This window comes from Microcaecilia unicolor, unplaced genomic scaffold (assembly GCF_901765095.1).
Source record: "Microcaecilia unicolor unplaced genomic scaffold, aMicUni1.1, whole genome shotgun sequence".
Taxonomy (NCBI): domain Eukaryota; kingdom Metazoa; phylum Chordata; class Amphibia; order Gymnophiona; family Siphonopidae; genus Microcaecilia; species Microcaecilia unicolor.
Genome location: NW_021963038.1, coordinates 18377 through 41682, shown reverse-complemented (window position 1 = coordinate 41682; position 23306 = coordinate 18377). Strand labels below are relative to the sequence as shown.

At 45.7% G+C, this 23306-nt stretch overlaps 1 protein-coding gene across 3 annotated transcripts in view; it reads right to left on the bottom strand.

Annotated features, from left to right (window-relative positions):
* The window catches only part of LOC115458813 (F-box only protein 50-like), a 29276-nt gene extending 6444 nt beyond the window's left edge, over positions 1–22832 (bottom strand). The window contains exons 1-4 of one of the 3 annotated variants that reach the window (XM_030188626.1): positions 22541–22832; positions 22288–22468; positions 21931–22005; positions 11199–11295 (exon numbers count right to left, since the gene is read on the bottom strand). In XM_030188626.1, the coding sequence (XP_030044486.1) occupies positions 11199–11295; positions 21931–22005; positions 22288–22468; positions 22541–22783 (596 nt within the window). In that variant the 5' untranslated portion in view covers positions 22784–22832. Of the gene's footprint in view, positions 1–11198; positions 11296–21930; positions 22006–22287 lie in introns of all 3 variants that reach the window. The other 2 variants (XM_030188627.1, XM_030188625.1) reach the window with 2 other exon arrangements.
* Positions 22833–23306: the final 474 nt, after the last annotated feature.

Sequence of the window (23306 nt, the reverse complement as noted above, 5' to 3'; positions counted from 1 at the left end):
TAAATACTGGAGACACATGATCCCTCACTCTCAGTCCTCCTACAATCTTAGAAGCTAAATTTGTAACAATTTATTTTATTTATTTATTTATAATTATTTATATATCCCTTGGGAAAGGGAAATGATATACTGCTTTTCTGTGGTTTTTTGCAACTACATTCAAAAAGCAGTTTACACAGTATATACAAGTACTTATTTGTACCTGGGGCAATGGAGGGTTAAGTGACTTGTCCAGAGTCACAAGGAGCTGCACTGGGAATCAAGCCCACTTCTGTAGGCTCAAAGACCACTGCACTAACCACTAGGCTACTCCTCTACTTTAACCTGTGCATGTTTTGAATACAGTTACTTTTAGGCCTTTTAAAACATTGCAGCTTAAGTCAATATTCAGCACTCAAATAAGGCATAAAGCAACCCTTTTACAAAGCAGTGGTAAGCCCAACACAGGCTTACCATTTGTTTAGATTTTGCTCACACCTTTTCCAGTAGTAGCTCAAGGTGAGTTATGTTCAAGTACACTGGATATTTCTCTGTCCCAATTTATTTTATTTATTTATTTATAATTATTTATATATCCCTTGGGAAAGGGAAATGATATACTGCTTTTCTGTGGTTTTTTGCAACTACATTCAAAAAGCAGTTTACACAGTATATACAAGTACTTATTTGTACCTAAGGAAATGGAAGGTTAAGTGACTTGCCCAAGCTCACATAGAGCAGCAGTGGGGTTTGAACTGACCACCTCTGGATTGCAAGACTGGTACTCTAACCACTAGGCCACTCCTTCACTATAGCAACATTCCATGTAAAATCTCAGATATTAGCAACAGAATCTCAAATAATTTATTTATTTGGATTTTGCTCACACCTTTTTCAGTAGTAGCTCAAGGTGAGTTACATTCAAGTACTCTGGATATTTCTCTGTCCCAGGAGGGCTCACAATCTAAGTTTGTACCTGAGGCAACGGAGGGTTAAGTGACTTGCCCAAGGTCACAAGGAGCAGCAGTGGGATTTGAATTGGCTACCGCTGGATTGCAAGACCAATGCTTTAACCACTAGGCCAATCCTCCATCCATGTGCCAATCTGGAGCTAAAGCCAACCCAATGTGGGCACCGGCAGTAGTTCCAGCCTTAATATGCGCCATTTCCCGTGCTAGGGAAAATAGCACCCTATTTTTCAGCATGGCAGTTACCTCGTGCTAATCAGGCAATGCCATGAGCTACCACGGGTTAGCATGGGAGCCTTTACCACCACTTCAATAAGTGGTGTTAAGTGCTGCCCCCACATGGCCACACAGTAAGTGAAATCTTAACCCGCTGCAGTGAAAAGGGCCTTGGCAGGAGGCAAAACGGCCCTCTCCACTAGTGCAGGGCCCTTTTTACCGCAGCTTAGTTAAAGGACACCAAAAATAGGACAGACTTTTAAGCGGTCCCATTTATGCAATAAACCTGGACACTTAAGGGCTGAATATCAGCCCTTAAGTGGCCAAGTGCTGACTCCGTCCCTGGAACGCACCCAACGTAGCCGGCGTCGAGTTTGGCACTAAACACGACATTCAGTGGTACTTAGACGGTTAAGTGCCGCAGAATATTAGCAGCTAGCCCCAACCAATTTAACTAGTCAGCGGCCGGATAAATCGCTTTGAATATCGGGCCCTTAGTCTTTAGTTTTCCCAGGTCATTTACAGAATTTGTGTTTATCTTTTGGGGGGGTGGGGCAATGTCAGAAAGGGTGCAAACTCTTTCGCAAAACTTCTGCACTCTTTCCAACACAGGAGAAAAACATGTGAAATGTTAGTGGGGGGGAGGGGGGGTTTAAACCATCATTTTGGCCTAAAATAGCTTGAAATGACATGGGAATTGACATCATAATAATACACTTTTCTGTGAAATTAAATGACTGGCAAATTTAAACTACTTAGTTCACAATAACCTTGTTAGTTGGTGGGATTTTGACAATTTGAGCAAGCAGAATTAAGAGGTTACCTGTATTTAGAGGAATCGCATAGCCTGTGAGGTCACTACCCGTTAAGTCCTATTAATTAAGGAATAGAGGTGGGGTTCTGAGGCTTTTTCCTCCCATTTTACTGTCATCCGGTATGCAAGCTCATTGTGAACTAAGGAGTTTAAATTTGCCAGTGGAAAATTTAATTTTCACAGAAAAGTGGATTACTGTGAGTGTTTTTCTTTTCTGTTCTCTAATATTGAATCTACTCTTTAGTACACGAGAATCTACTTCTACATTTCCCACGTTGTTTCAAATGATTGCAGAGGCTGACCAAATTTCAGCGCTGAAATTGACCTGAAATTCATGTTCAGCGATGTTTCAGTTCTGGCCAAAATTTCCACTGCATTTTTGGCTCGAAGCGAAACTTAAGCTCTCCCTGCCCCCACCCCCACCTGGTGCACAGAACAAGTTCCTCTCCCTTCCTCACCCCCACATACAGAATAAGTCCCTCTCCCAGGCCTATCATCCACCTCCTGATGGTCTAGCGGGTAGTCAGGGGAGGAGCAATCCGCAGTCACTCCTGCCTGTGCCGACTCCAATCTTACAATGGCTGCCATGACCTCCAGTGGCAGTCTTGCGACACTGCCCTAGAGACTGCAGCAGCCATTTTGGCAGCAGAAAGGACAAGGGATCACTCCTGCCCCCACTAGACCACAAGGGGATGGATGGTAGACCAAAGGGAGGGGGGGTTCATTGTGTGCGCAGAATGAGCAAGTGGTGGCTTATTCCATGCAACGGCTGGGCTGGGCCTGGCCCTAGCAGCCAGTTTTTGTTTTTGCTTCAGCTGAAACCAAGTAGTAAATTTCGGCCACAGATTTGGTTTTGGTCACCCTCTAATCACAAGGCAAATGTCTGATAATCATATACAATATTTTCCAAGTGATGTAACCCAGTGAATCTATAAATACCTCAGCAATTTTGATAGTAACCATGAACGGAGCACACTATAATTGTTCAACCATGAATGGAAAAATGAACGGACTACTTTAGCACAGTCATCCCAGCATAAATAAAATCTTAGCTGTCAATTAATTTGAAATTTAGATGTGAATCTAGCTGGATACCTAAATCCCTAACGTGTGTGGGTCATGGTAACCCCTCACCTAAGATCTGTAGTTTTTGTGTGAGGCAGGGCTTGTCTTCTTAATCTGATAACACAGAGTTCATTAGTTACCACATAAATTTAGATCAGTGAAATGTAAAATTCAGGACAAAGGGAAAATGGTGGGGGTGGAGAAGCCGATGCCTTCCTTAAACTGATTGCTGTCAAGCTGTCAAGTTGATTGAGAGCACAAACTAACAGGAGACACTCAAATTAGCTTTTACACATGTAAACCACTGAGGAATTGGAGAAGGTGCAGAGAAGGGCGACAAAAATGATAAAAGGGATGGAACGACTTCCCTCTGAGGAAAGGCTGAGAAGGTTAGGGCTCTTCAGCTTGAAGAAAAGGCGGCTGAGGGGTGATATGATAGAAGTCTACAAGATAATGAGCGGAGTAGAGTGGACAGATGTGAAGCGTTTGTTTACACTTTCAAACAACAATAGAACCAGGGGACACAAGATGAAGCTAGAATATGGTAGATTTAAAACAAATTGGAGAACGTTTTTCTTTACTCAGCGGACTCTGGAACTCGTTGCCGGAGAATGTGCAGCTGGCCTTACGGAGTTTAAAGGGGGTTTGGACAGATTCCTGAGGGAAAAGTCCATTGAACATTATTAAAAAATTAAAATAGATATGGGTTTTGCTGGGTTATTGAAGCCTGGATTGGCCACTGTCGGAGACAGGATGCTGGGTTTGGTGGACCCTTAGTCTTTTCCTAGTATGGCGGTGCTTATGTGCTTATGCTTATGTGGCCTTACCAGGAAGGATGCTTTTGCTGGAGGATTCCGGAATATCTGTGTCAACAGGAAGAGAGCCGGTGGTGGGAGACGGGGATAGTGCTGGGCAGACTTATACAGTCTGTGCCAGAGCCGGTGGTTGGGAGGCGGGGCTGGTGGTTGGGAGGCGAGGATAGTGCTGGGCAGACTTATACGGTCTGTGCCAGAGCTGGTGGTTGGGAGGCGGGGCTGGTGGTTGGGAGGCGGGGATAGTGCTGGGCAGACTTATACGGTCTGTGCCCTGAAGAGCATAGGTACAAATCAAAGTAGGGTATACACAAAAAGTAGCACACATGAGTTGTCTTGTTGGGCAGACTGGATGGACCGTGCAGGTCTTTTTCTGCCATCATCTACTATGTTACTATGATTCTATTTGAGTGCATTTCATTGGCAAAATCAATATAAGAACACCAAATTAATAATGACTAAAATCTGAGAATGGCCATGTGATAGGCAGTGAGTGAAGAGACATTAATATCAGGAGGTGAATGAACTTACTTATACGACCTGCCTAGAACATCCTCCCATCATATGAATCAGTAGTGCTGCAATGCAGGTATTGCAGGAATGTTTACAGACGTAACATTCGTTGGCCCAGTAAAACTATGTCCTTTCATGCTGCCTAATCCTAGAACAATTTACATCTGCTGAAGTATAAGTATATTACAATGGACAGGACAGATGCCATTCCTGAGAAGAGTGAGTTTGTGCCGCAGGGCATTTGGCAAACAAATTACATACAGATACAGTGAGTCCCTGCCTCAGGGAACTTACAACCTAAGTGGGCATCAGGAATAATGACAGATGGGTGGAGCTCATACTTATACAAATAAATTAGAGAACACTATAATTTACATGCTTATATCTGACATTTAGGTGCTAACAGACCAGATGTACAGCTGGGGAAAAGTCTTCATGCCTAAATGTTAAGCATGTATAAACTGGGTCATACTAGTATTCCCAACGATTCCCAAACCTGCCCTGGGGGAACCTCAGCCAGTCAGGATTTCAGGATACCCACAATGAATATGAACTTAAGAACAAAAGAATGGCCTTACTGGCAGGGGCGGCCTGATCATTAGGCCACCTGAGGCGGGGGCCTTAGGCGGCACCCTTCTGGGAGTGGCATCTTCCCATTCCTTCCTCCACCCTGTTCCCCGAGTTTACCTTCTATCTTCATGTTTCAAAAGCCAGCGGCGACAGGCACGGTTCCCATATGCTGCCCTGCCGCCGGCACCCATCTCTTCCTTTTACTACGGCCACCTCTCTGATGTAACTTCCTGTTTCCTCAGAAGCAGCCGCAGTAGAGAAGAGGCCAGTGCCGGCAGCAAGGCAACATATGGGAATCGCTGTCACTGCCGGCTTTTGGAACATGAAGAAAGAAGGTAAACTCGGGGAACGGGGGTTGCGGAAGGAAGGGAGGAGATGCCAGAACTTGGCCCGGTGGGGGGGCAGCATCTTGGCTCGGGAGAGGGCAGCATCTCAGCCCTGCCTCAGGCAGCATCTTGCCTTGGGCCACCCCTGCATACTGGGTCAGAGCAATGGATCATCTAGACCAGTATCCTGCTTCCAACAGTGGCCAATCCAGGTCACAAGTACCTGGCAGAAACCCAAGGAGTAGCAAGATTCCATGCTAAGGGCAAGAAGTAGCTTCCCCATGTCTGCCTCAATAGCAGACTATGGACTTTTCCTCCAGGAACTTTTCCAAACCTTTTTTAAACACAGATACACTAACCGCTTTTGCAATGAGTTCCAGAGCTTAACTATTTCTTGACATAGATTTACATACCAAGGAGGGAGTGCATGCAAATCGATCTCATGCATATTCATTGTGGATATCCTAAAAACCTGACTGGCTGGGGTTCCCCCAGGACAGGTTTAGGAATCACCTACCCTCATGGGCCAGCAATAATGGCTGTGATAAATTAAACTACTTAGCTATGTAGATAGGAGCTGAATATCAATGCAATACGCATAGGTCTGCAGTCATATATATATTCTGAGATCCTAACTATATATGCATATGAATGCTGACCACAATTTCGTTAACCTTCTGGACTTTCTCAACCTTCTGAGCAAACGTGTGACTCTAGAACCTTCAACCCAATTCCCTGAGAGGACATTATCTCCTCTCTACTGTCACCGCCTTTTCCATTAAGAGTGGAGGACGCTCACATTCCCGACCGTAAAGGAAGAGATAAAAGAATGTGCTGCTTGCTATAAATGTACCTGGAACAAATGACTAAAGAAATAAAATAATAAAATAATTCAATAAAAATAAAGAGAAAAAAAAGAAGAAATGCTGACCGTAGGGTTTAAATATTGATCCACATATTTATATGGATTTAGGAACAAGCTTGTTTTCCTTCTTTTTTTTTATTTTCTCGGCTGGCTGGTCTAAGCATTAGTGTATTTTTTTTGTATTTTTGTTACATTTGTACCCTGCACTTTCCCACTCATGGCAGGCTCAATGTGGCTTACATGGGGCAATGGAGGGTTAAGTGACTTGCCCAGAGTCACAAGGAGCTGCCTGTGCCTGAAGCAACATTCCATGTAGAAGTCGGCCCTTGCAGATCACCAATGTGGCCGCGCAGGCTTCTGCTTCTGTGAGTCTGATGTCCTGCACGTACATGCAGGACGTCAGACTCACAGAAACAGAAGCCTGCGCAGCCTTCTACATGGAATGTTGCTAGTGGAATAGCAACATTCCATGTAGAATCTCCAATAGTATCTATTTTATTTTTGTTACATTTGTACCCTGCGCTTTCCCACTCATGGCAGGCTCAATGCAGCTTCCATGGGGCAATGGAGGGTTAAGTGACTTGCCCAGAGTCACAAGGAGCTGCCTGTGCCTGAAGTGGGAATCGAACTCAGTTCCTCAGTTCCCCAGGACCAGAGTCCACCACCCTAACCACTAGGCCACTCCTCCACTGTTGCTACTATTTGAGATTCTACATGGAATGTTGCTATTCCACTAGCAACATTCCATGTAGAATCTCCAGTAGTAGCAACATTCCATGTAGAATCTCCAATAGTATCTATTTTATTTTTGTTACATTTGTATCCCGTGCTTTTCCACTCATGGGCAGGCTCAATGCGGCTTACATGGGGCAATGGAGGGTTAAGTGACTTGCCCAGAGTCACAAGGAGCTGCCTGTGCCTGAAGTGAGAATTGAACTCAGGACCAAAGTCCACCACCCTAACCACTAGGCCACTCCTCCACTAAGAGAGTCATGGTTAGGAGTCGAAAGATCCTCAGAAGCTTAGCCGAAATTGGATGGCGGAGCAGGTGGGGGAAGAGGGGTTGGTGGTTGGGAGGCGAGGAGAGTGGAGGGCAGACTTATACGGTCTGCGCCAGAGTCAGTGATGGGAGGCGGGACTGGTAGTTGGGAGGCGGGAAATACTGCTGGGCAGACTTGTACGGTCTGTGCCCTGAAAAAGGCAGGTACAAATCAAGGTAAGGTATACACATATGAGTTTGTCTTGGGCAGACTGGATGGACCATGCAGGTCTTTTTCTGCCGTCACTTACTATGTTACTATGTAATTCTCTGTTCCCTGCCCTCCCTTCCCATCCATGTCCAGCAATTCTCTCACCCCTGCCCTCCCTTCCCATCCATGTCCTCCTCCGCATATTTCCTTTCTTTTTTTAATCGGTGTCTATATTCTTACCCTGGCAGTTTCTGTCAATCTGACCCATCCACATTCTGAATTAGAAAAATCTAGTAGCATTTTCATTCCCTTCAGTTTTATTCTATATTGACAGAGTTGGCAGGCACTAGAGCAGTTCTACACACGTAACAGTGCGCAGCTGCTGACAAATTTTCAAGTGATGTCATTTCCTATGTGTGTGTAAAGGAATTGGAGAAGGTGCAGAGAAGGGCGACGAAAATGATAAAAGGGAATGGAACACGACTTCCCTATGAGGAAAGGCTGAGAAGGTTAGGGCTCTTCAGCTTGGAGAAAAGGCGGCTGAGGGGTGATATGATAGAAGTCTACAAGATAATGAGCGGAGTAGAGCGGACAGATGTGAAGCGTTTGTTTACACTTTCAAACAACAATAGAACCAGGGGACACAAGATGAAGCTAGAATATGGTAGATTTAAAACAAACAGGAGAAAGTTTTTCTTTACTCAGCGTGTAGTCGGACTCTGGAACTCATTGCTGGAGAATGTGGTGGCAGTGGCTGGCCTTATAGAATTTAAGGGGGGTTTGGACAGATTCCTGAAGGAAAAGTCCATTGAACATTATTAAAAAATTATTATTATTATTATTATTATTTTCGTGGGGGGGGGGGGGGTTGCCAGGTTCTTGAAGCCTGGATTGGCCGCTGTCGGAGACAAGATGCTGGGCTTGATGGACCCTTGGTCTTTTCCCAGTATGGCGGTGCATATGTGCTTATGGGGATATTTACTTTGTTCAGAGTGTTTTGGAATTTTTCGCTACTGGAGCAATGTTGTTAAGATCGCACACTCAATAAAGACACACAATAAAACATGAAATTTGTCAGGTGTTTTTGAAAATGGCAGAGTAACATAGTAAATGTCAAAAGACAAAGATCCGCACGGTCCATCCAGTCTGGCCAACAAGGTGGACAGAGTTGGATCTGGCATTCTGTGCAGGTTCCACTTCTTCCTGACTAAATACTGGCATCATAACCAGGGCAGTTGGCAACTTGCCTTGCCACCTTATATGGGCAAATTATATGATGCAATCTTGGAACTTAATACCGTTGTGTTCAACCCTAAGAAATCTTCCCCTCCCCCACCACTGACTACCATCATTTATTTGGTAATAGCAACTTTATGATTCTACCTCTCTCCCCATGATAGAGATATATAAAATAATGAGTGGAGTGCAACAGGTGGATGTGAAGCGTCTGTTCACGCTTTCCAAAAATACTAGGACTAGGGGGCATGCGATGAAACTACAGTGTAGTAAATGTAAAACAAATCGGAGAAAATGTTTCTTCACCCAATGCATAATTAAACTCTGGAATTAGTTGCCGGTGAACGTGGTGAAGGCGGTTAGCTTGACAGAGTTTAAAAAGGGGTTAGACGGTTTCCTAAAGGACAAGGCCATAAACCGCTACTAAACGGACTTGGAAAAATGCACAATTCCAGGAATAACATGTATAGAATGTTTGTACGTTTGGGAAGCTCACCAGATGCCCTTGGCCTGGATTGGCCGCTGTCGGAGACAGGATGCTGGGCTCGATGGACCCTTGGTCTTTTCCCAGTGTGGCATTATTTATGTACTTAAGTAAAGAGATATGCAGCACCTGCAATTACAGAATATGCAGAAGGACCTGTGGTGGCAGAGTTGTGTTAACGCCATAACTGAGGTCCCGGTAAACAGGAAGAGGAGAGAGACATTGAGGGAGAGAGGGCAGATGCAGTAAACGAAAGTCAAACTGCAATCCAACCTTCTGTCTGTGTGCCTGTCTGCCACCGATGGCACTGGGCCCCCCTTGGAGGCCAGGCCCAGGGGAATCTTGCCCCCTTGCCCCCCCCCCCCCCCAGCAGTCCATTTTCTATATATGTGACTCGCTGAGAGAAAAGGTACCAAAAGTGGGGTTACAAATAACAGAGATAAAGGCTATAAAATTTTGAAGGGGTAAATTTGGGTAACTTCCATTTTTTTTTTAAGTTTTGTGTATTTTAGGGTCAGTAGAATACGATTATACAATTGTTTTTCACAACTTTGATGTTTCTCATGTTCTACAGCCATTTTTCAAATGCATTTTTCAGAAACAAATTTTATTGATAAATGTTTCTCATTCTTTCAAGATGTAATTAGTCCATACCCGAGGCTGAAATTTGGCAGGATTATGGAATTGATATCCCTCTGTCTTGTGGTATAAATAAGTCACATACCCTACCTTCTGGTACTTTTTTACTCAGCAGGTCACATATTTTATTTATTTATTTATTTATTTTGCTGCATTTGTATCCCACATTTTCCCACCTCTTTATAGGCTCAATGTGGCTTACATTATGCTATATATATATATATATGTGTGTGTGTGTGTGTGTGTGTGTGTGTAGGGAATATTGTTGACATTTTCCATATCATTTCAAATGAATGCACATCCCTACCGCACACTACCTGATTGAAGGCTTGAATTCCATTCCAGATGTTGGCTCTGGCTCCTAGTTCAGTGGAGCACCTTTCAAGCAGCTCTCCTGCCCTGAAGGGTCAGGATGGCAAAGACACTATAGCCATTCTACTTGGACTGCAATGATCTAGAATTATTTTACGAGCATTGGTGACAACTTGGTCTTGGACTCAACACTGCTTGGAACGTGCTTACCAGAGAAAGAGCGACAAGAAAGTGTGGGAGTTTAGTAAGAATATAGCTAAAGTTACAAGTAAAGTCCTAGAATTATTTGCCAAGATAAATATGATGACAGAATAGGCCATTAAAGTTAACCACAGTCAAACAAGGAACATCAAATAGAAAATAAAAGCATCCTATTTCAAGACATGTCATTTTCAAGTTCAAATTTCAAGTTCAAGTTTATTCAAGAATTTTTATCCTGCCCATCAAACATGTGTCTAGGTGGCCTACAATCTAATAACAAGACATTTTGTATGTTTTAAAATAAATATGAATGAAAAGCTAGATCACAGATGCAACCACTTGAGGGTCACAACTCATAAGTACATAAGTAAGTACATAAGTAATGCCACACTGGGAAAAGACCAAGGGTCCATCGAGCCCAGCATCCTATCCACGACAGCGGCCAATCCAGGCCAAGGGCACCTGGCAAGCTTCCCAAATGTACAAACATTCTATACATGTTATTCCTGGGATTTTGGATTTTTCCAAGTCCATTTAGTAGCGGTTTATGGACTTGTCCTTTAGGAAACCGTCCAACCCCTTTTTAAACTCTGCCAAGCTAACCGCCTTCATCACGTTCTCCAGCAACGAATTCCAGAGTTTAATTACGCGTTGGGTGAAGAAAACTTTTCTTCAGTTGGGTTTTCCAGATTTCCACAAACAATATGCATGAGATCCATTTGCATACAACAGAAGTAGTACATGCAAATCAATCTCATCTATATTCATGGTGGAAATCTGGAAAACCCGACTGGGTTGTGGCCCTCAACGACTGTGCTTGCTCACCCTGAGCTAGATCCCTAAAGGCAGCAGCTGCTAAAAACCACAACAGAAGTTTCGAAACATTTTTAGCAAAAGCTCTTCTTCCCCTAAACTTTCAGTGGCATTAATTATCCTACCACGTAAGTTCTCTATTCAGTCAATACGTCTCTGTATAGTCTGACACAGTCATTTAAAGAGACAAATTACCTGTAATTTGGAAGATAACACACAACCACTCCAGGAGGGATTCCACTAGTGTCCACAGGGATATGTTCTGTGGTTACTTGCCAGCCACTAAAATCTCCTGTAGTCAAAAAGGAAAGTGGTAAAAAAAATATTCATTACATTTGTGAGTCTATAATTTTCTTTAGCAAAGTTAATGAAAAGGCAGGGCTTTTTTGTGGGGGTACTTGGGGGTACTGAGTACCGGCACCTTTTCCTTTGTCTGCTAAAATTGACCCATGATTCTCATATTTTAATGAAAGAGCTCAGGTTCTACACACCAATTCTGCCTTGTCATAGGTTCTGTGACTGGTTGCAGGGGGCCTGGCTATTGTGGGGTGGATCCCTCAGTGATCACCCCACCCCTGAAGGGTGGCCTGGCATTTAAGTACTAGCACCTTTTTCGCTAGAAAAAACATACTGTTCTTTAGCATTCCAGAATCTTGCTATTCTTTGGGGTTCTATATGGAATGTTGCTACTCTTTGAGATTCTTCATGGAATCTTGCTATTCTTTGGGGTTCCATATGGAATGTTGCTACTCTGAAACTCTGCATGGAATCTTGTCACTCTTTAGCAGGGCTTTTTTTGAGGGGGTACTTGGGGGTACTGAGTACCGGCACCTTTTCCTTTGTCTGCTAAAATTGACCCATGATTCTCATATTTTAATGAAAGAGCTCAGGTTCTACACACCAATTCTGCCTTGTCATAGGTTCTGTGACTGGTTGCAGGGGGCCTGGATATTGTGGGGTGGATCCCTAAGTGATCACCCCACCCTTGAAGGGTGGCCTAGCATTTGAGTACCGGCACCTTTTTTGCTAGAAAAAATGCACTGTGAAAAGGGATGTATCCAGAAAAGCAGGTGGGTTTCTGGATCTTCTTAAACTCTAGAACAGGGGTTCCCAAACCAGTCCTTGGGACACACCCAGCCAGTTGGGTTTTCAGGATACCCACAACGAATACGCACAAGATAAATGTATATACAATGGAGGTCGTGCACGCAGATTTATCTTGTGTGTATTCATTGTGGAAATCCAGAAAATCTGACCAGCTGGGTATGTCCTGAGGCCTGGGTTCAGAACTCCTGTTCTAGAAATCTCTCTTGGATATGATGCCTTCCACTTATTACAAGAAGAAAATCTATTTCATAAACTATGGGTGGGAAACACAGGCACATTTTACAAATGTTGTAATCATTCTTCAACATCTGAGATGCCAGAGCACCCAAAAAAGCAGCCTCACATCTGGAGATGGGAGTGTGTGGTTTCCAAAGCTCATGTCATTTGATGAGAGCAAAGCCTTTTAGAAACAGGAGCTGGGAATCCCAAGTGAAAAAAGTTACACAACAAAAAAAAAATAAGTAAATAACCCCAAACTTGCATAAACTCACTGCATCTTGTGCCGTCCATCTAATGTAAGTGGAAAATCAGTGTTATCTGCCTTCTACCCATAACATAAATATGCTGGAAATCACAGCTATAAGGGGGAAGGGGGTAAAAGTAGGGGAGACTCAGGGCTGCAGCCCTGTCCTCCCCGGTGGTACACTTCGAGGTTTTTCATCATTTGGTTTAGACAAGCAGGTGACATTTTACGGAGGCTAATTGAAATCAGTCCCGTCATTTCTTCATTGTGTGCAGCTTCAGAAAGCTCATAGGTAAACACCCTGCCCCGCTTACTCAGGAATGAGCAGCCAGAAAATTGTTCTTTTGTGTCGTTTCCAGGAATATGGTTTTATTCATTTTTATTTAGCCATTCTGTCATCAGGACGCAGCTTTTCCTGATAGTGTGCACTGCACAAGCATGCGCAGTGATTCACACATGCACAATGGTTTGAATGGGCTCACTATCAGGCTAAGAGTGCACTCTTTCAAATTGTGTTTTTTTAATGCTGTTTTTTGATCACTAGTCACATGCGATGACATGGGATATGTGGAAGAAATAGTGAGGAAAAATGCAACAGGCGGTGGAAGTACTGTGTATCGCTGTTATGTTCGGGGGGGGGGGGGGGGGTGAGCCCTTGGGCCACATTTGTAGGCCCTGCTATGGCAGACAAGTCAACTCTAACTTCAAAGCAAAGGAGATAAAGCAGAGACTCAAAGCTAGGTGAGACTGGAACCCAGGACTCGGCAAGGCAGAAACTCAGGAACTAGTGAGGCTGGAGCTCAGGAACAAGCAAGGATGGAGCTCAGGAACAAGCAAGGATGGAGCTCATGAACAAGCGAGGCTAGAACTCCAAGTTGCAAAGGCACGGGAAGAGGGTTTGGGCTTCTGTGAAATATGCCCGGACCCTTTATGTCATCACGGACATGCCCCCTGGAGGTTCCCACCGCTAGCCCAATAAAGTAAGGGCTGCGACATGTGCATGCACCCTAGGAGGGTGGCGTTCAGCTGACAGAAAGCAAGCCGCCATCCCAAGGCGGCCATGAACAGAGCGGGGAGCATTGGATGGAAGAAGTCACAGTAAGACCATGACAATCACATCATCCAGTCTTTATTATCATGACAATAAATAGCAATCTGTGGCACAGAGGACTTGACACGAATGTGTTTCGGCACTAAGCCTGTGTTAGGAGTCAGCAGTACCAAAACTCAGTTAAAACTCTGGTAAAACTGAAACAGTCCTATGAGATAGGATTGGTGAATACGCTGAGAAGATGACCCTATCTCATACGGCTGTCTCAGTTTTATCAGAATTTTTTTTTAAATTTTTTCTTTATTGAATTTTAATTTTTTACAAAGAGTAAACTTTGAACAGATATACCAACATATCCATACCAATATTCCACAAAATAGACAAAGTAAACATTGTCCACTAAAGACAATATCTTTATATTGGATTCTAGTCCACAATATGACGAAGGGAAGCAAAACTTTTAACTGTGTTTTGGTACCTCTGACTCCTGAAGCAGGCTTAGTGTCAAAACACGGCCGTGTCCTCTGTACCACAGATTGTTATTTATTGACATGATAAATTCCCTGTTTCGGAGACCAGACGCTGTTAACAAAGACTGGTTGATGTGATGCACAGTACTTCCGTCGTCTGTTGCTTTTTCCTCACTATTTCTGTTCCACGTTTTGTCATTGTGGGAATTATATTCCTCTTCATTTGGGACAACATAGGCTATGCCATTGGTGTACCCATGTCATTTCCCTAGCCTACTTTGCCATGACAGTTCTGCAGTTATTAAAATAGTTTGTAAGGAGGATTCCCTTTCCACATCTTTATCTGCTGTCTCTGTAGTTTGAAGGCAATCTACTGCATGCCATATCAAAGTCACTTACATGGGGGTGATCAGAAGCAAACGCTAGAGGCTGTTAGCGCCATACTAGCGCCAGCATTTGCTAACACCCCAACGCGCTCGAGGGCTCGGAACGCAACTAGCATGCTCATGCTAAACAGGGCTAAACATATTCATCCCCAATGATCAGCGGCCAGCGCGCCAAAGATTGGGTCGCTGGCTGCGGCAAACCCTACACCAGCTCCGAGCTGGCGTTAGGGTTTGCAGATCATTGGGGAAGTCATTTCCTATTCCCTCCTATTGCTCAGAGAACAGCGCACAAAACAAAGCCATCCTTTCCGCTGAAAACCTAACACCAGCTCAGAGCTGGCGTTGGGGTATTTGAAGAGAGAATTTCCCATGATTCCTTCTTTAAAATCTGTTGGTTTTTATTTAACTTGCAAGGACAAGGAATGTGTGGGAGCCAGAGCAAATCTAAAAGTGAAAAACACATTGGCTCCTGTTTTCTGGGCTTAAATATAAGCTTTTTCAACAAAATAAAAATTGAAAAGCTTATATTTAATTTAAAGGCACAGAAGAAAGGCGCTGATGTGTGTTTTGTTTCTGGGGCTGCCTGTTGCATGCATTCAAGAGCTGTGTGCATACTCCAGGCATGTTTCTCCCCTTTTTACAGTGCACATAGAATTTGCATGGCATTAGTTTCCAGCATTGGAGGGCTGTTTTCTGCTGCTGTTTCTGCGCTATTTGCCATCAGTTTCTTGATCTATCGTCCTTCACAGAAGTTAACAGAGCATTTTACTGCAAAAGTATTTTAAAACAAAACACTTTAAGGAGAATGAAAAATAATGCAAAAATCAGAAGGGCCAGACAACAAACGGGAGGGATTTCATAAAAGCAAAACCCAAAGCAAATTTCAACCGAGAGGAAGGAATCTGCTCTGAAAAGAAGTGGGGAACTGTATTCCAGGTTGTTCTCTCAGAACTTAAGTCCTAGAAGACGGTCATCTACTACAGTACAACATCAAACCTATTAACCAGGGCATTTCAATTCTTAGCTAATGAGACAGAGGTGACAAATTCAGAGGCAACTCAACACTAGGTAGACTAGGTGTCCACCTAGTACATAAGTACATAAGTAGTGCCATACTGGGAAAGACCAAAGGTCCATCTAGCCCAGCATCCTGTCACCGACAGTGGCCAATCCAGGTCAAGGGCACCTGGCACGCTCCCCAAACGTAAAAACATTCCAGACAAGTTATACCTAAAAATGAGGAATTTTTCCAGTCCATTTAATAGCGGTCTATGGACTTGTCCTTTAGGAATCTATCTAACCCCTTTTTAAACTCCGTCAAGCTAACCGCCCGTACCACGTTCTCCGGCAATGAATTCCAGAGTCTAATTACACGTTGGGTGAAGAAAAGTTTTCTCCGATTCGTTTTAAATTTACCACACTGTAGCTTCAACTCATGCCCTCTAGTCCTAGTATTTTTGGATAGCGTGAACAGTCGCTTCACATCCACCCGATCCATTCCACTCATTATTTTATACACTTCTATCATATCTCCCCTCAGCCGTCTCTTCTCCAAGCTGAAAAGCCCTAGCCTTCTCAGCCTCTCTCATAGGAAAGTCGTCCCATCCCCACTATCATTTTCGTCGCCCTTCGCTGTACCTTTTCCAATTCTACTATATCTTTTTTGAGATACGGAGACCAGTACTGAACACAATACTCCAGGTGCGGTCGCACCATGGAGCGATACAACGGCATTATAACATCCGCACACCTGGACTCCATACCCTTCTTAATAACACCCAACATTCTATTCGCTTTCCTAGCCGCAGCAGCACACTGAGCAGAAGGTTTCAGCGTATCATCGACGACGACACCCAGATCCCTTTCTTGATCCGTAACTCCTAACGCGGAACCTTGCAAGACGTAGCTATAATTCGGGTTCCTCTTACCCACATGCATCACTTTGCACTTGTCAACATTGAACTTCATCTGCCACTTGCACGCCCATTCTCCCAGTCTCGCAAGGTCCTCCTGTAATCGTTCACATTCCTCCTGCGACTTGACGACCCTGAATAATTTTGTGTCATCGGCGAATTTAATTACCTCACTAGTTATTCCCATCTCTAGGTCATTTATAAATACATTAAAAAGCAACGGACCCAGCACAGACCCCTGCGGGACCCCACTAACTACCCTCCTCCACTGAGAATACTGGCCACGCAATCCTACTCTCTGCTTCCTATCTTTCAACCAGTTCTTAATCCATAATAATACCCTACCTCCGATTCCATGACTCTGCAATTTCTTCAGGAGTCTTTCGTGCGGCACTTTGTCAAACGCCTTCTGAAAATCCAGATATACAATATCAACCGGCTCCCCATTGTCCACATGTTTGCTTACCCCCTCAAAAAAATGCATTAGATTGGTGAGGCAAGACTTCCCTTCACTAAATCCGTGCTGACTTTGTCTCATCAGTCCATGTTTTTGTATATGCTCTGCAATTTTATTCTTAATAATAGCCTCCACCATCTTGCCCGGCACCGACGTCAGACTCACCGGTCTATAATTTCCCGGATCTCCTCTGGAACCTTTCTTAAAAATCGGAGTAACATTGGCTACCCTCCAGTCTTCCGGTATTACACTCGATTTTAGGGACAGATTGCATATTTCTAACAGTAGCTCCGCAAGTTCATTTTTTAGTTCTATTAATACTCTGGGATGAATACCATCAGGTCCCGGTGATTTACTACTCTTCAGCTTGCTGAACTGACCCATTACATCCTCCAAGGTTACAGAGAATTTGTTTAGTTTCTCCGACTCCCCCGCTTCAAATATTCTTTCCGGCACCGGTGTCCCCCCCAAATCCTCCTCGGTGAAGACCGAAGCAAAGAATTCATTTAATTTCTCCGCTACGGCTTTGTCCTCCTTGATCGCCCCTTTAACACCATTTTCGTCCAGCGGCCCAACCGACTCTTTGGCCGGTTTCCTGCTTTTAATGTATCTAAAAAAGTTTTTACTATGTATTTTTGCTTCCAACGCTAATTTCTTCTCAAAGTCCTTTTTTGCCCTCCTTATCTCCGCTTTGCATTTGGCTTGGCATTCCTTATGATCTATCCTGTTACTTTCAGTTGGTTCTCTTCTCCACTTTCTGAAGGATTGTTTTTTGGCTCTAATGATTTCCTTTATCTTACTGTTTAGCCACGCCGGCTGACGTTTAGTCTTTTTTCCCTTTTTTCTAATACGTGGAATATATTTGTCCTGAACCTCCAGGATGGTGTTTTTAAACAGCATCCACGCCTGATGCAAGTTTTTTACTCTGCGAGCTGCTCCTTTCAGTCTTTTTTTCACCATTTTTCTCATTTTGTCGTAATCACCTTTTCTATAGTTAAACGCTAGCGTACTTGATTTCCTAGTTTCACTTCCTTCAATGCCAATATCAAAACCGATCATATTATGATCACTGTTATCAAGCGGCCCTCGTATCGTTACCCCCTGCACTAGATCATGAGCACCACTAAGGACTAAGTCTAGTATTTTTCCTTCTCTTGTCGGCTCCTGAACTAGCTGTTCCATGAAGCTGTCCTTGATTTCATCAAGAAATCTTATGTCCCTTGCGTGTACAGATGTTACATTACCCCAGTCTATATGCGGGTAATTGAAATCCCCCATTATTATTGTGTTGCCCAGTTTGTTTGCGTCCCTGATTTCCTTTAACATTTCCGCATCCGTCTGTTCGTCCTGGCCAGGCGGACGGTAGTACACTCCTATCACTATCCTTTTCCCCTTTGCACATGGAATTTCAATCCACAGTGATTCCAAGGAGTGTTTTGCTTCCTGCAGAATTTTCAATCTATTTGATTCAAGGCTCTCGTTAATATACAATGCTACCCCTCCACCAATCCGATTCACCCTATCACTACGATATAATTTGTACCCCGGTATGACAGTGTCCCACTGGTTATCCTCCTTCCACCAGGTCTCAGAGATGCCTATTATATCTAATTTTTCATTTAGTGCAATATATTCTAACTCCCCCATCTTATTTCTTAGGCTCCTGGCATTCGCATATAGACATTTCAAACTATGTTTGTTGTTCCTAAGTACATCATGCTTAGTACTTGACAGTATTAATTGGCAATCTTTTGTCTGATTTTTATTGTTATTTAAAGATACCCGATCTACTACAATCTCTTTTGCAACCTCACTATCAGGATACTCTATCTTCCCTGTTATGGTGATATCTTTGAAAGATACCTTATCCCGAACCATGCTCTTTTGAGCGACTGTCGGCCTTCCCCCCATTTCTAGTTTAAAAGCTGCTCTATCTCCTTCTTAAACGCCGATGCCAGCAGCCTGGTCCCACTCTGGTTAAGATGGAGCCCATCCTTTCGGAATAGGCTCCCCCTTCCCCAGAATGTTGCCCAGTTCCTAACAAATCTAAAGCCCTCCTCCCTGCACCATCGTCTCATCCACGCATTGAGACTCTGGAGCTCTGCCTGTCTCTTGGGCCCTGCGCGTGGCACAGGTAGCATTTCAGAAAATGCTACCCTGGAGGATCTGGATTTCAGCTTTCTACCTAAGAGCCTAAATTTTGCTTCCAGAACCTCTCTCCCACATTTTCCTATGTCATTGGTACCCACATGTACCAAGACAGCGGACTCCTCCCCAGCACTATCTAGAATCCTATCTAGGTGACACGTGAGGTCCGCCACCTTCGCACCAGGCAGGCAAGTCACCAGGCGATCCTCACGTCCACCAGCCACCCAGCTATCTATATGCCTAATGATCGAATCACCAAGTACAACAGCTGTCCTAACCTTTCCCTCCCGGGCAACATTTGGAGATATATCCTCGGTGCGAAAGGATAATACATCCCCTGGTGGGCAGGTCCTGGCTACAGGAGTACTTCCTACTTCACCAGGGTGATGCTCTCCTTCTAGGAGACCTCCCTCCTCCAAGGTAGCACAGGGGCTACCTGACTGGAGGTGGGACTTCTCTACAACATCCCTGTAGGTCTCCTCTATGTACCTCTCTGTCTCCCTCAGCTCCATCAAGTCTGCTACTCTAGCCTCAAGGGAACGGACACGTTCTCTGAGAGCTAGGAGCTCTTTGCATCGGGCACACACATATGACACCTCACCAATTGGGAGATAATCATACATGTGACACTCAATGCAAAAGACTGGATAGCACCCCTCTCGCTGCTGGACTGCTGACTCCATCTTAGTGTTTTTTGAGTTTTTCCGTAATTTAAAACTTGCTAAAGTATTAAGGATATCAGCCTATCACTAACTTACAGTTCCTCCTTTAAACCCCAATCTTCAAGTTCCGAAAGCACAAGCAAAATTTGTTCACTTACCAGAGAAATATCCTCTTCTCCCAGAACTTATTAGAAGGAAAGCTTTCGCGCGGCACCTTGAGCAGAGGCCCCGAGTGGATCGGAACGGACCTGGGAGTCACTCTGGCGAAGGCTCCGAGGATATGCAGATGAGCTGCAAGTCCTCCACGGCACCTGAGAAGGCAACCGGTGGGAGAGCTGGGCACCTCTCAACCAAGAAAAGGCTTACCAGGGGTTAGGCCGAAGCCAGGATTCCTCCCCCTGAGGGTCACCTGATCCTGGCTAAGAAGTACCTGGTAGCTCTGGGTAGGTGGAGCGAAAGCCCTGGGTAACTGTGGCGAAGGCCCTGGGAAGGTCGGGGTGGATTTGGGAGTCACCCCGGATGCAGCTGTGAGGATATGCAGAACGCTGCAAGTCCTCCACAGCACCTGGTAGGAGCACTGTGCACCTTGAGCAGAGGCCCCGAGTGGATCGGAACGGACCTGGGAGTCACTCTGGCGAAGGCTCCGAGGATATGCAGATGAGCTGCAAGTCCTCCACGGCACCTGAGAAGGCAACCGGTGGGAGAGCTGGGCACCTCTCAACCAAGAAAAGGCTTACCAGGGGTTAGGCCGAAGCCAGCATTCCTCCCCCTGAGGGTCACCTGATCCTGGCTAAGAAGTACCTGGTAGCTCTGGGTAGGTGGAGCGAAAGCCCTGGGTAACTGTGGCGAAGGCCCTGGGAAGGTCGGGGTGGATTTGGGAGTCACCCCGGATGCAGCTGTGAGGATATGCAGAACGCTGCAAGTCCTCCACAGCACCTGGTAGGAGCACTGTGCACCTTGAGCAGAGGCCCCGAGTGGATCGGAACGGACCTGGGAGTCACTCTGGCGAAGGCTCCGAGGATATGCAGATGAGCTGCAAGTCCTCCACGGCACCTGAGAAGGCAACCGGTGGGAGAGCTGGGCACCTCTCAACCAAGAAAAGGCTTACCAGGGGTTAGGCCGAAGCCAGCATTCCTCCCCCTGAGGGTCACCTGATCCTGGCTAAGAAGTACCTGGTATGGCACAATTTGGATGGGGTGCCGATCATCATATCTACGGATGAATCATGGTGACTGTCACGGAGCCTTCAACATTCACATTTGCTCAAGGCCCATTAGGGCCCCCATTCCCTCCAAATGTCCTGCGGAAAGGGCAGGACCCAGACGGGCCTTGAGCATGTGCAGATGTGCAAGTCCCTTCACCAGCCACATGAATCTTCTGTAGACTCTACTAGACCTATGCTACTGAGGAGCTGGTAAAGAAGGGAAGGGAAGCTGCTGAAAATCTCTGGGAGGGGGGAAGCAGGGCTGCCAAGAGACTGGGCCAGGCCCGGGACAAGGCCGCCCCCAGGGCCCCCCCCCCCCACCCGCCACCGGGCCCTCTCTCCACCCCCGGGCCCTCTGCACTGACCTTAAGCGCCTCACCTTCGAAAGTGCAGCAACAAGCAGTGGCAGACCACTCCTTCTCCCATCCCACCCTCGCGGAAGTTACGTCAGGTGAGGGCGGGACACGGAAGGAAGGCGTGGTCTGCTGCTGCTTGCTGTGCTTTCGAAGGTGAAGCACTTAAGTTCAATGCCAGGGAGTGATGGAGGGCGTGCGGGTTGGACTGCGGCGGCAGCCCCCCCCCCTCCCCCCGGAGGCCTGGGGAATTTTGTCCCCCCCCCCCCCTCTCGGCGGCCCTGGGGGGAAGGAGAGATGCAGGACACTACCAGGAAGAGGAGAGGACGGTTAAAGAGAGATGCTGGACACCACAGGGGAGGGGGGAAGTAGAGTGGGTGGAAAGAGAGACATATTGGATACCATAAGGTGGGGGACATGATTGGGAGAGGAGAGGAGGGAAGGAGAGAGCTGCAGAATACCACGGGGAGAGGAGGGAAGAGCTCTTGGACACCAGAGCGTGGGGGAGGGCACATGGCTGAAGGTTACTTAGGGTATCAGGTACTCTTGGGTTAGCCCTACACAAGTTGAGGCCAGGATTTCTTTCTGTAACGCTACAAAGAAGCTTTGGGTGGGACCCTGGCTGCTGACTGGTTGTTGTAGACTAGCACAGGAAGGCTCAATAGTCTGAGGATTAATGTCTCCAGGGCAGCTGATCCCAAGCTGTTCCTTACCGATCTCTTCCAGAGGCTGCATGGGAGGTGGCTCAAGTTCTGAAGGCTGAGGGGGAGGCACACTTGTAGACAACCCTTCACAGAAAGAAAACAAACACTAGTCAGTGCTGCGCTGAAAATAAACACGAACGATTGGAAGCAAAGAGCACTCCCTGTCAAGACAAGAATTTGTATCTAAGCAAGAGTGGGCTTTATTTTCCTGCCACCTCGATTCATTTGTGCTCACTGTGCCTTGGTAGTTTACTGTCTATTAGTTAAGTAGGATCGGAGGAGAGATGCAGCAGAGAAGGCACAGTGCAGATGCTCAGGAGGAAGGCAAGGAGGAGAGGAACGAAAGAAACTGGAGAGTCACTTTACCTTCCGGATTGGGGGACTTCAGGAGGTTCCTGCCAAAAGGTTTCTTCCCGTAAATGCACTGCCAGTCCAGAGAGTCGGGGGTGCTGATGCCTTTATCACTCAGTTTCCACTCCCTCTCACATTTGGCTTTCCAATCGATAGCAGGAGTAGCTTTCGGCTTTGGCTCTTTACATCTCTGTTCCTCTCCCTTTTGGCAAGTCTGTTCTTCTCCCTCTTTGCATCTCTGTTCCTCTCCCTTTTCACAAGTCTGTTCCTCTCCCTTTTGACATGTCTGTTCCTCTCCCTTTTTGCATCTCTGTTCCTCTCCCTTTTGGCAAGTCTGTTCCTCTCCCTTTTGACATGTCTGTTCTTCTCCCTCTTTGCATCTCTGTTCCTCTCCCTTTTCACAAGTCTGTTCCTCTCCCTTTTGACATGTCTGTTCCTCTCCCTCTTTGCATCTCTCTTCCTCTCCGTCCTTGTCTATCAGCTTCGCGTTCTTTTGCTGTCCCCCAGACATGATTCCTACTTTACGGAAGATGTTGCACGTTCTTCTTTCCGTGTTGCGATAATCAGGGGAGCGGTCGATGCAGGTCGAGCTTTAATTCCAGTTTACTTTCCCCGCCCACTGTGAGAAGTCAAGTGGGAGGAATACAGTAAGGGTGGAACAGTTCCTTTGAGTTTACTTAAGGAGGACCAGAGAATTCCTTGATGACTAAAATCTGCTGCAAATACTTGGAAGCACTACAACAGGCCCCTCCGACATTTACACTTGGGACGTGAAATGGGCGTAGACAGACCTCGCGGTGGGAGGGGGCCAGAAGCTGAGGTGGGGGGGGGCACATTTTGGTCAGCCGCCCCTCCATCTCACCGCCCTGCGCTCCCCACCCACTTCCGCAGCAAATACCTTGGCTGGTGGGGATCCAGCGTCAGATCCAGCGCCAATCTCCAGCGCCACCAGCGCAGGACATGAGGGGAAGATAGAACAGGGCAGGCAATACGGTGGCAAAGGATACCTGCACTGTACGTGCAGGACGTCACAC